The 14,183-nt window shown below is 36.0% G+C and overlaps 1 protein-coding gene and 1 long non-coding RNA gene across 5 annotated transcripts in view; both read left to right on the forward strand.

Moving 5' to 3' along the window:
* LOC141695158 (uncharacterized) overlaps positions 1-4,873 on the forward strand; it is a 28,274-nt gene extending 23,401 nt beyond the window's left edge. For all 4 annotated transcript variants that reach the window (XR_012564313.1, XR_012564314.1, XR_012564315.1 and 1 more), the window contains one exon: positions 4,361-4,873. This is a non-coding gene — a long non-coding RNA (uncharacterized LOC141695158). The remainder of the gene's footprint in view (positions 1-4,360) is intronic.
* Positions 4,874-9,844: 4,971 nt separating this feature from the next.
* On the forward strand, positions 9,845-12,616 carry LOC141695294 (receptor-like protein 49). Its single transcript, XM_074499551.1, has one exon. It carries the CDS (start codon positions 9,845-9,847, stop codon positions 12,614-12,616), a length of 2,772 nt encoding a protein of 923 aa, XP_074355652.1.
* The last annotated feature ends 1,567 nt before the right edge of the window (positions 12,617-14,183 follow it).

Raw genomic sequence — 14,183 nt, forward strand, 5'->3', positions numbered from 1 at the left:
ATTGCAAGCTGATTGTAGGCTATGACATATGCCTTTCAGAGTTAATGAAAGTGGATGAAGCAGAAAAGGAAAGACAATTTCAGCAACATTACAAGGCTGTCATTGATAACATTTCCTTGAATGCTGACACTTTTACTCATCCTGTTTCAGCCTATCAATTGTTGGCTGCTCAGGGCAATGTGGAGGCAGAACAAACACTTAATCTTGTACACACTTCAGCATCTCTTCTCAGAGACAAAGCTGCTGTCAACAGGCTGCCTTCTCAAGATGGTGAGCCATCTGAAGAATTTGGAGTAAATTCTCATGATGATGACTCTAATTCTTTGGATGAGAGCATGAACTTAGGGGGAGTAGCAGGCCCAAGTTCTGTTCCTGATCTTCCTGCATGGGCATGGGCAAAACCATCAACACTAGGAGAGTTTGGTGTCACCTTGGTCAGACAAGTCATGCAAATTCAGCAGGCTCTTCAGGAGACTCAGGATGCTGGTACCAAGGCAATTCTTCAAGCTCATCTGGAATCTCTGCATCTCTTGCAGTTGCAGCATTACCAGCAAAATCTAAGTGTGGATGAGCTCAAGCTGGACATTGCTGATCTGAAATCCTACAATGCTGAGAAATTGGATTCTCTCATGCCCTCTGGTACTATACAAGATTTGTTGGGGAGACTGAGGAAAGCTTCTGATGCTGACAAGAGGCTGGCCAGATTGGAAGATAGGGTTCAAATCATTGAAGACTCTATGGTCACCATTCTTCAGAATCAACAAACTCAAACAAATCTACTCATGCAGCTGGCACAAGCACAAGGCTTGACCCCTACCCTTGATGATAACAAAAAGGGGGAGAATAAAAGGGAAGGGGAAGGAGAGCCATCTACAATAATTCAGATTTCTCAAGTGCTAGTTCCTGTCATCACAACTTCTCCAACTATTCAAGTCAAAGGAAAGCTAGATGGAATTGATCTAATCCAGATAGCAGCAGCTGAATTACAAGTCAAAGAGCAAAGGAAGAAGATTGATGAAAAGTTGCAACTAATATTTGGTTCTACAACTTCTCAATCACAATCTGTGAAGCATAACACAAAAGTGGAATCAATTATTGTGGAACTCAAGCCAGTAGGGAGGCATAAGGATGGAGAAACTTCTTCCAAAGATCTGCAACCTCTGGTTCTCAAGCCCAACAACAGATCCAATAAAGACTCTACAAAGAATCCTCTAAAAGAGGTGGATTTTCCTCTTCCAAAAGCTGATGAAGACAAGCTTTTAGGTAGAAGTATTGCATATCTCAAAGAGTCCATGGATGAGGCTGTAAGGAGAAACATGGCTATTATCTTTAGAGAGGGAAAGAGCATATGTGTGATGCAAGGACATCCCAAATTCTCAATAGCCAAGAAGGAAGAAGCCAAAAGGTTGAAGGAAGAAGTCAAACAGCTAAAGGCTGACAAGAGAGCACAAGCAAAACTTGAAAAACAGCTAAAGTCAAGTCAGGCTGAAGCACAGAAACCAATTGAAGACAAAGGTGAAGATGAAGAAGCTATGGGGGACATGGTTGGTACTGAGATGGAGGAAAGAAGTAAGAAAGAATGGCAGAAAGGAAAAAGAAAGAAGGTCAATGCAAAGAGAAAGGAGGTAGATAAGACTGAAGAAACCCAATCAATATCCAAACCACTACCCTCTATTCCTGAACCAATTGTACCTGACCCCTTCATGAACATTCATGGTGAAACAATCATTCCCAAGGAGGAACCAATTGATTGGGACACCATCAAATTGCCTACCTTCCTAACCTCTTCCCCACCATCAAAGAAGCAGAAAAGAATAATCAAATCAACACCCTCTAAAGCCTCAATCAAATTCACACAGAAGCCTAAGCCTAAACCTCAAACCTCTAAAGATGATTATGTTCACATCTGTGATATAAAAGAATTTTCAGACATTGAACTCTATCTGGATGAGCTGGAGGATGTAAGGGGAATAGCTGCCTACAGACAGCTACCAGAAAGACTAGTGTTCAAATACAAAGGAGCCGGGGAAAGAACATGGCCTCTTCATAGAATTCTGAATGAAGGCTACTCTACCTTGCTTAGAGTCTACTCAGCCATACAAAAGGATTCTGGCTTTACCAGGACTGCCAAGACTGAGATTCTCAACAAGATTGCCAATATAAGGAAAACTTGGAGGGAGCCCAATGCCTTGCCTAGAACTTTACTCATTCAAGAAAGAGGAATTACAATTCACAAATCACCTTATTGGTTGATGGAGTTCAGAGACAACAAAGGAGTCAGAAGATTTTTCAGAATTGAAGATCAGCTAAAGATTGCCAGTAATGAAACTCTCAAGGATATGCAATCTAAGTTAGATATCAATGAAGAAGATGAAGCTGAATTCTACAGACAACTTCAACTTCAAATAGAGGAGAATGACAGGAGGCTAGGAAAGAAAACCAGGGATCAAAGGAAAAGAAAGTAATCTGCTCAGGCTAAAGGAGCACCCTTGGAAACAATGTAATTCTTCAATTCCATACACATTTTTGTAGCACTTTTGAATTTCTGCTTTATTATAGTTCATATATTTGTCAAGTGTTTTGTTATCATCAAGTTAAACCCAAATTTATGCCTACAGTTCTAGTAGACATAAATAGGGGGAGATTGTTAGGAATATGTGTATTAGTTTGATGATAAGTTAAACAAAACACTTAAGTAGAAATCTAGTGATTGTAACCTCAACGGATAAGACCATCTTGGCTATCCGTTGAAGGAGTAGCTTTACTTAGCAATAAGTTTAGTACTGTAGCACATTTCATTCTCTGGATTTAAGTTGTAATTCTTAGATGTTGTAGGAAATTATCAGTCATGTTGACTACTAATAGATATGCAAATAGGAAGGCTAATTGTAAATATTCCATGCCTTGTAATTTTGTATAAGTGAAGAAGTGTCAACGGATATTGAATACCTTCAACGGATAAGAAACAAAGCTTCAACGGATGTCTCTAATGCTTCAACGGATAATATCCATCAACGGATAAATTCTTCAATGGATAATATCCATCAACGGATAAGCGCTTCAACGGATAAAGACTTCAACTGATAATGCATCAACGGATAAGGCTTCAACGGATAAAGCCTCAACGGATAAGGCATCAACGGATGAAAGCTTCAACGGATGCTTAGTTCATTAGCAGTTGACAGTGACAATTCACAAGCTGACAGAGGCACAGGGATTGACAGAGATGTGGTAGCCTATTTCAGGAACAGCAGAAAAAGCAGCCGTTTTTAGTCTGGTTCAAAATGGAAAGTCAACAGATAATTCCATATTACACTGGATAAAAATGGAATAGAAACAAGTGGAGAACTATTTTCTTATTGTACTTTATCTTTGTCTTCACTTGTAAACTTGGTGTATATAAACCAAGTAGTAGCTAGTAATTAGAAATGAATTTTCCTTGAGCTGTTTAGAAATATCCAGAGAGAAAATCATCTAGTTTGTACTAGGAAGCAGCTGTGATTTAAGTTCTTTGAATCACAGATTTTTTGAAATAACACATCTCTGGTGGAACAACAAATCCACCAGAAAAGTTTTTAAGTTCTTTGTGCTCTTTAAATTTGTGTTTGAATATATATCTGTCTGTATCAGCTTCAAGCAATTCACACACATTTGCTCACTAAAATACTTAGCCTTAGAAACTGCTCAAAACTTGGAAAAGTTTTGAGATTTACATTCAACCCCCCTTCTGTAAATCTCATTGTTAGTCCATTGGGAATAACAACCTCCACTCAACTCAACATTGCCAATCATCCTCCCCGAGATCAAATCCTGAAATTCACATGTTTTTTCAGTTAATTTAGTAATGCAATTTGTATCTTTAGTAAACTTGTTGATGGATAAGAGATTAAAATCAAGTTTAGGAACAAATAAGACCGAATCGAGTCTTACATCTTTGGATATGAAAACAGATCATATCCAAGCAACAACAGAGGAGGATTCATCTGCAATTCGAACCATAGTATTTGCACTACATGGCTTGTGATTTTCCAATTGAGTAATGTCTCCAGTTATATGGTCTGAAACCCCTGAATCAACAATCCAGTATTTGAGATTTTGTACTTCAGAACTAAGTGTTGTTAGAGAATTACCTTGTGTCATAGTCACGGTGCTGGTTCCAATAGATTTCAAAGCATTATGAATTGTTGCATTTAGCATTTTCTGCAACGCACCCATCTGCTCCTTGTTAAAAGGGTTCTGATTTTCACTTGTAGCTGCGTTCCCTTTGCTTTCTTGAGTAATACGTAGTGTTTGTTTTCAGTCAACTGGTTTCCCATTGAGTTTTTAACAAGTCTCTTTCGTGTGTCCGGTTGTTTTGCAGTGTTCACACCACAGACGATTGCTTTTCTTATGGAATGCATGACTGCTTGGCTCAGATGCTTTAGAAGTGTTGAAGTGTGGTCCTCGAACAACTAAGGTAGACCCAACAGTACTAGGCTGATTGGTGGTGACGCCGAGCATGACTTTCTTTCGTGTTTCTTCTCTACGAATCTCGTAAAAAACTTCACGAACACTTGGCAAAGGCTTTGTGCTCAGAATTCTTCTACGAACTTCATCCAAGTCACGGTTTAAACCTAAGAGAAATTTATAGATTCGTTCCTTCTCCTGTAGTTGTTTGTATTGTTTCCCATAATCTGGACATTTCCATGTCACGCTGTTGCCAATAACGAATGAGCATGTTGAAATAATCAGTGGTAGATGATTCTCCTTGTTTAAGATCTTGGAGAATTCCCTTAATCTCAAAGACTGTAGAAGTGTTGTCTTTGTTTGAATAGGTTTTACGCACTGCATCCCATATCTTCTTTGCAGTTTTGTAATACATAAAATTTTCTCCTATTTCGTTTGTCATGGAGTTCAGAAGCCAAGACATCACCATGTTGTTCTCCACCTTCCAAGTACGATAATCTGGACTTTTTTCATGGGTTAAATATCAAAGTGATCACTCAACTGAATGTCATATATCAGTTTAATCATTAAACTTATCGGGGTATCATTTGGATCACTAAAGTCATAATAAATATCAAATAGATACCTCAAAATATGTGCTCGAGAATTAAAATTTATTTTATGGAGTTCTAAACATTTTTCTTTAATCTTATTAGAACGGAATGAAAAGTTATAAATTCATAGTATTTTAGATGATTTTGTAAGATTTTTAAAATTTTATCTACTAATTATTTTTATTTAAATAAAGAAAGTGACTAAAAAATTAAAAATAAATAGTAGATAAATTTTTAAAAATCTTACTATATTATATAAAATACTAAAATTCATACATTTTCATTTGGTTGTAATAGGATTCAAGAAAAATATATACAACTCCATAAAATAATTTTTAATTCTCAAACACATATTTTGAGTTATATTTTCGATATTTATTATGACTTCAGTGATTCAAACGATACCCCGATAAGTTTGATGATTAAACTGCTATATGGCCTTTAATTGAGTGACCACTTTGATATTTAACCCCTTTTTCATCTGGCTTGAGAGTTGTCCCAGTAAGATACTCTTCTTTTCCTTTTCCACAAATAAAAATCATGACAAAATGGGACCATTGGTTGTAATTGTGGCTTGTAAGCTTATGACCGATAATAGGTATTGTAGTGTTTTCAGGAAAAACAACATGGTGAGAATTAACTGGAGTTTGGTTTATGTTTGGGCTAGAAGTTCCGCTTTCTGTCTCACTGGCCATGGCAGTTTGTATGTATTTTGTCATGGGAAAAAAATGAGAAGGAAAGAGGTGACAGATCTGACCTGCTCTGAAACCATAAAGATGTTTTAGGGAAGATGGTGAAGTTGGAGATTAATTTTTATTACTTCACTACTTACTACAAAACTATGAAAGGTTACTTATGGATAGAGCTGTTCACGAACCGAGCCGAGTCGAGTTTTGATCGAACCGAGCCGAGCTTTAATTTTTTTTCTGACGAGCCGAGCCGAGCCGAGCTTTCTTAACGAACAAAAACCTGTGTTCGAGCTCGAGCTCGTTAACGAACGAGCCGAACACGAGCTTTTATCGAACAAAATCGAGTCGAGTCGAACCGAGCCGAACACGAGCCGAACACGAGCTTTCTCCATCAAAACGAGCCGAGTCGAGCCGAGCCGAGCCGAGCCGAGCTTAATTAAAAAATTCTGGTCAAAACACCGGTTGACTGTTAAAATAACAAACCAAATACTTTTATTTTTTTCTAAAAATTTTGTCATATCACTAAAAAATATTGATCTTAACATCCGTACGGTTGGATCATTCATAAATATTTTTTAAAAAATCGAAACATTAATACGATACTAAACACTAATTACAAGTACAAGTCAAAACACCGGTTGACTGTTAAAATAACAAATCAAATACATTTATTTTTTTCTAAAACTTTTGTCATGTCACTAAAATATATAGATCTTAACATCCGTACGATTGGATCATCTATAAATATTTTTAAAAAAATCAAAACATGAATACGAGACTAAACACTAGTTACAAGTATTGTTCAAACAAGTGGTTGATTGTCAAAATAACAAACAAAATAAATTTATTTTTTTCTAAAATTTTTATCATGTCACTAAAATATATAGATATTAACATCCGTACGGTTGGATCATCTATAAATATTATTTAAAAAATCAAAACATTAATACGAGACTAAACAATAGTTACAAGTAAAGGTCAAAACACCGGTTGACTGTTAAAATAACAAACCAAATATATTTATTTTTTTCTAAAACTTTTGTCATGTCACTAAAATATATAGATCTTAACATCCGTACGGTTGGATCATCTATAAATATTTTTAAAAAATCAAAATATGAATACGAGACTAAACACTAGTTACAAGTATTGTTCAAACAAGTGGTTGATTGTCAAAATAACAAACAAAATAAATTTATTTTTTTCTAAATTTTTTATCATGTCACTAAAATATATAGATATTAACATCTGTACGGTTGGATCATCTATATATATTTTTAAAAAAATCAAAACATTAATACGAGACTAAACATTAGTTACAAGTAAAGGTCAAAACACTGGTTGACTGTTAAAATAACAAACCAAATGCATTTATTTTTTTCTAAAACTTTTGTCATGTCACTAAAATATATAGATCTTAACATCCGTACGGTTGGATCATTCATAAATATTTTTTAAAAAATTGAAACATTAATATGAGACTAAACACTAGTTCTAACAACTATTCAAACAATTGGTCGATTGTCAAAATAATAAACAAAATAAATTTATTTTTTTCTAATTTTTTTATCATGTCACTAAAATATATAGATATTAACATCCGTACGGTTGGATCATTCATAAATATTTTTTAAAAATTGAAACATTAATATGAGACTAAACACTAGTTACAAGTAAAGGTCAAAACAACTGTTGACTGTGAAAATAACAAATCAAATATATTTATTTTTTTTAAATTTTTTGTCATATTACTAAATAATATAGATATTAACATCCGTACGGCTGGATCATTCATAAATATTTTTTAAAAAATCGAAATATTAATATGGGAGAAGTACTAGTCAAACTACTAGTTTACCGTTAAAATAGCAAACCAAATATATTTATTTTTTCTAAATTTTTTATTATATCACTTAAATATATAGATCTTGACATCGGTACGGTTGGATCATTTATAAATAATTTCAAAAAATCGAAACACCAATCAGGAAATAAATACTAGTTACAAGTAATAGTTAAATCACTTGTTAATTATTAAAATATCAAATTAAAAAATTAATTTTTAATATCTGAATTTTTTCAAATTACTAAAATATATATTTTGACATTCGTATAGTTCAATAATTTAAAAATATTTATAAAAAATCTGAATAAAATTCATAATAATTAAATATATAAAAAATAATTTTTTTTTTTAATTTTTTTTTCGAGCCGAATCGAGCCGAGCCGAGCTCGAGCCGAACATGCCAAAAGCTCGGCTCGAGCTCGTTTTCTTAACGAACACATTTTTGTGTTCGAGCTCGAGCTCGAGCCTTTAACGAACCGAGCCGAACCGAGCCCTTAACGAGCCGAGCTCGAGCTTGTTCGCGAACGGCTCGGTTCGCGAACAGCTCTAGTTATGGAGGCTGATGAGACAGACCTCACATCTGTTTATTCATAATTACATTGATACTAATGACCCGGAAATCCTCCTGGAAATCAGGATTCAATTTTCTACAATCCTAAGTGATCTTCTCTAGGTCTTCAACTCATAACAGGTAACAGTTAAGAATGTAGCTGTAATTAGCATCATGGTAAGACAAGGCTAAGGATCTGGAAATACTAACAATCATATTTCTACAAAACTGAATATTTTCTTAAAACTCGACTTGAAAAAGAAAAATAATATAAATTAAGTAAAAAGTGTAGAGTGCGTATATTATTATAAGAAAATGGCTAGTATTTGATCTCAGTATAACTTCTAAACTATAAATTATAGTTGCAGGTTGGTTATGAAAAAATATATGTGAACTATTTGTGGACAAACTATGTTGAGCTCGATTGTTCGTGAACAAATTCGTGTTCGGTTCGGGTTTGACTCGTTTATTAACGAGCCAATTTTAAGTATCACTTTCTGCTCGATTATTAAATTCGACTAGACTCATCTCGTTTTAAAAAAAATAAACTCGCTCGATTCAGACAGAACTTGGTTGATATGAACAAATTTATAATTGATGGTCACATGCTTATAGTCTTACATGTTTGATATCTGAACATGCATGAAGAGAATAATCAATATAGCTTTTGTTAATATCGTAAAGAACATGAGTAATGTTTACATTCTTGACTACTTGAGGAAGTTCGTACTGGTCATTCTAATTACACTTTATTTTAAAGACAGTTGTTTAAATGAAACTAGTTGATTTAGCTTCGGTAAATACACAGACCAGTCGGGCAGTCACCTCTTTCCAATATAATAAGGCACTTCTACTATAAATCATTTATGTAAATGTAATCAGTTGCTAATCGATCCAGAAATTAAGAGAAGGGGTTTTGTAGCAGCCAAGTTTGTTTGTTTGTTGCTGTCAACAAAGTGTTGGGGGAGTGGTTGAGCTCTTATACTTCTTGCGAGAGGTCATGAGTTTGACTCTGGTGCGTGTGTGATTAATTAGCATGCTAAGCAAGGTCTGAATAGTAGTAAATATTGTGATTTGGCCGCCCGTCTGAATGTATACTGCACCTAGAAGCCTTGCATCAAGAAGATTCATAATCTTTTTTTAAAAGGATTAAGGTGATAATTAAAAGTTGATAGATCATGAATTCATGATACTAAGAAATTTGGTTGATTATTTATAAAAGATAAAAGGTACATATATATGTTATGTTCTTGAGATCATACAAGTCCTCTCTGAGTTATTGTGGCTTACTAATATCAATAAACAAAATAAAGGTCATGTGGAAAAATAAACACTTGAAAGATTCCTGGTAAACCAGTGAGAGTGACTTATGTGGAAGCAAATGAATTCTACGAGATGAGGTTGAATCTTCATCACTTGATGGTGAAGAGCAAAGATGTCACCATAGCTAATCCTCGAGTTTGGGAAGAAGTTAACTACGCAAGACCTGGGTTTATATGAGCAAGTCTCTCTCTTGTTTGAACTTTCTTTTTGCTGACTACATTTTACAAAGTTGACATTCTGACTTTGATTTACGCGAGGCGGGCTCTAACAATTCAGGGACTTCCTGGAATCTGGCGCCAAGGAAAAAAAATGGTTGTACTTAATGGTATATATAGCCAATTTACTGATTCTAAAACAGCATTCCAAAAATTGAAGTGTTTTTAAGATTTTATAAGCTATGGCGTCCTATAGCTTTAAAAACTCCCTATTCTTGTTTCTTCTATACACTCTTGATGTTGTTACTGTGGTGCATACCTTAACGCACTCCACTGCTACTCTGTGCCATGATCATGAGAGATCCGCTTTGTTACATTTTAAGCAAAGCCTTTCTCTTAATGTGTCTGTCTCCATTGATTCCTCTGCTTACTCAAAGACTGAATCTTGGAAGGTTACTGGAGAAAATACTACTGATTGCTGCTCGTGGCATGGGGTTGAATGCGATGATAAAACTGGTTACATCATCGGTCTTCACCTCAGCAGCAGTTTCCTCTATGGCATTCTTCATTCCAATAGCACTGTCTTTAGCCTTGTTCACCTTCAGACCCTAAACCTGGCTGATAATGACTTCCAAAACTCAACAATCCCGCGTGAAATTTCTCATCTTTCAAGTTTATCACGTCTTAATCTCTCACTCTCTGTTTTTTCTGGCCCAATCCCAGCCGAGCTGTCAAAAATGTTTAAATTGACTTCTCTTGATCTGAGCAACAACAATTTCCATGGTATCTTTCCGATTGACATTTTCCTTTTACCCCACATGCTTTCTCTTAATGTGGTTGGCAACCAATATCTCACCGGTTATTTACCTGAGTTTAACCAAACAAGCTCTTTGAAAGAACTAGCACTATATTTCACAAATTTCTCAGGTAACTTACCTATCTCAATCGGAAGCCTGCAGTCACTAACAATATTGAAACTCGGGGAATGCTATTTCTCAGGATCGATTCCAGCCTCAATTGGTAACTTAACCGAGCTCACTTATTTATCACTTTCCAATAACATGCTTGACAGGTCAAACAAACTTTCTTGGCTTGACAAGCTAACTAAACTTTCTTTTCTGGACCTAGATCATACCAATCTATATGGTGAAATCCCATCATCCTTTTCAAACCATACCCAACTTACTCATCTTTACCTTGGATCTAATCACTTTGCTGGTGAAATTCCGTTGTGGCTGATGAACATGACCCAGTTGAATACATTAAGTTTTCGCAATAATGAACTGACAGGCAATATCCCAAGCTCATTCTCACAACTCAAGAACCTTCAAAATCTTGATCTAAGTGTAAATAAGCTTGTCGGAACGGTAGAGGCTGATATTTTTCTGGGCCTCACAAAGCTCACCTTTCTCAGTTTATCTTCAAACAAGATAACGTTACTCACCCACCATCACATTAACTTCACTCATGCAAAATTTAAAACTTTACAATTAGTTAGCTGTAATCTAAAAACGTTCCCCTATTTTCTCAAATTCCAGAGTAATTTGGAAGTTCTGTTCCTGGAAGAAAATAATATTCACCATAAAATACCGCTCTGGATATGGAATGTAAGTGATCATCTTGAGGCGATTGCAGTAAATAGGAACTTCCTTACATCCATGGAACTAAATTCGACTGTTCTTCCAAGTAAGAGCTTAAGAGTCATAGACATAAGCAATAATATGCTGCAAGGTAATCTCCCAATTCTACCACCAAAAACAATTTTGTTATTTGCATCATTCAACAGACTGAGTGGACATATCCCACCCAAGATCTGTAGTCAAATGTCTCTTAAATTTCTTGACTTGTCGTATAATAACATGAGTGGACGGATTCTTCCTTGTCTCGATAATTCTTTGGAAGATCTTGTTCTCCAAGGCAACAACTTTTCAGGTCCAATTCCTCAAACATACTCAAAGGAATGCAAATTGAAGGTGATGGACTTGAGTCAAAACCAGTTCACAGAAATACCAAAATCATTGTCAAACTGTAAAATGCTTAGGATTTTGGATCTATCTGATAATCAGATTGAGCAGCCTTTTCCCATCTGGTTGGAAAGAATTCCGCAGCTGCAAGTTCTACTTCTGCACTCCAACAAATTTCATGGTGCAATGGGAAGTCCTGAAAGTCGTTTGGGGTTCCCAATGTTGCGAATACTTGATCTCTCTGGAAACTTTCTAACTGGTAATTTGCCTGTGGAGTATATCCTGATCTGGAATACAATGAAGATATCTACTCCAGAAGTGGAACCATATATAAACGTAGATGTAAACTTTAAAACCAGGACTTGGCGTTGGAGTATCCCATATATACAGGGCTCTATAACTCTTACCAACAAAGGTGTAAAGAGAAAGTACCAAAAGATTTCAAATGTTTTCACTGCTATTGATCTCTCAAGTAATAAATTTACGGGGCAGATTCCAAAAATTTTAGGGCGTCTGGAGGCGCTTCAAATGCTCGACCTTTCAAACAATGAGCTCACCGGTCCCATTCCTCAATCCTTAACGAGCCTTACGCAGCTTGAGTCATTGGACCTTTCACAAAACAAGCTCTCAGGAGTCATCCCTCAGCAACTAGCATCACAACTCCATTTCCTTGCATTTTTCAATGTGTCTTACAACCTCCTGAGTGGTCGCATACCACGAGGCTCACAATTTGAGACATTTGAGAACATTTCTTATGTGGGAAACTCAAGACTTTGCGGAGTCCCTTTAAAGAAGAATTGTGGAACAGTGCACTTATTTCCAGCTGACACAGACCAGAAAGATGAGGAAGATAATGAAGATTTTGAGTTCCCCAGTGGCTATGATTGGATCTTCATCTTAGCAGGAACCGGAGCTGGACTAATAGTTGGGTTTGTTGTGGGAAACATTATAACAGATCGATACTCGTGGCGAATTAGTTGGCTATTTTACATCATTGGACGTATGCTAAAGAACCCGAAGAGACGGAAGAGGCAGATCATTCGGAATTAGGAATGCAGGTTTGCTGCGGTTGGTAGTTGGTACCCAAGGATGTGTTCTTCTGGTCTCGTATAATGATGGTGTGTAGTATATGTGTATGTCATTGTCACTGTAAAATAAATGTGGTTATCAATATTTTATGAGCATGGTATCTTCTGCCTTCTTAGTTTAACAAGTTTTATGTAGGAAATTCGTGATTTTCTTGTTCTGTAATTTCATTCACAGTGATCTTTTATGTAATATGAACCGTAATTTCAGGCTCTTGAGTTTCTTCAGTGTATAACCTTTGGTTGAATAAATGTATTCTCGTTGAGATGCAAGGGCGGATTCATGTAGGGGCCAATGGAGACATGTGACTCCGTAGAAACAAAAATTTGAATTTGGACCACCGACTTGTAACATACTCACTTAAGTACATGGTGCCCCGGAGAAGGTGGACTATCCGCCACTGTTGAGATGTATTAGGAATCAAACAAGTGCAAGCCAGATTTGTTTTCTTCAATTGGAATACAGTGCAAACCAGAGGGTTTTTTCATTGCATTTGTACATTATATTATTCCAATTATAGATTAAAAATGGGAAAAACCTAACAAGGAGCTGCAGCTGCTGCGGCTTCTAGGCTTTATTCTTAAACCTTGCTCATTCATTGCTAATAAAAGATACTATTACATTTGAGAACTAAAACACTGAAACCTTCTCCAACCTGAAACTCTCGAGTCTAATCACACTTGGGACATAAACTGTTGCATCAAATATTCCAAAGCCACTACTCCGACGAAATATCTCAAGTTCTTGCAAAGTTTTGGTTCCTGGGTGATAGGTGAACATAAAATCATCACGGAATAACATCAAGATTGACCTGTCTTTAAAAATGGTGAGTATATATATGGACCATTTCATATAATAGCCATGGCCTAAACTTCTCCACGCGCCTGGTCCAAGTGTATAGACCTCACATTCCGACTTATATAAGCCTTCCTCGGAAGAAAAATTATCTTGATAAAAGCGCACCACCTTGTAATGCTTTGTGGATCCAACGAACCCAAAACCATAAATCACGATTGCATATGATTTTCTTATGTAGTTGTGATCCGGAAGGAGTATGTACTCTCGTGCAACTGGATTGCATTTGTAAGTTGCATCACCGGGAATATAATGCCATAAACAAACTAGGCCATCAACAGAGCCAGAAAACCACAATTCAGCAGTATCGTGGAGGCCAAATTTAGGTTCAAAAGTCATCAGAGGCTTATCCTCAAACTCACCGAATTTTAAGCAATCAGGTTCTGACCTGAAGTTCTGTTGATAAATTACAAGACCAGCAGGTGATCTTGAAAGGTGCAGATTAACAAAGTAATGTTCTGAGAGCACAAAATTGACTATTTCACATTGCTTGGAGAAGGCAGATTACAGTATCTGTTCTGTTGATAAATTACAGTATCTGATACAGCATCTACTAAAATACCAAAATTACCTTAAACTTCACCTCAATAATCGGGACCAAACCTCCACATGATCATTGCGAAAACAAATGAGCATTGTTTGTTTTTTGTTTCAAAAATAAGGGGTCTTTCATTGA

Source organism: Apium graveolens, chromosome 11 (genome assembly GCF_009905375.1).
Source record: "Apium graveolens cultivar Ventura chromosome 11, ASM990537v1, whole genome shotgun sequence".
NCBI classification, from domain to species: Eukaryota; Viridiplantae; Streptophyta; class Magnoliopsida; order Apiales; family Apiaceae; genus Apium; species Apium graveolens.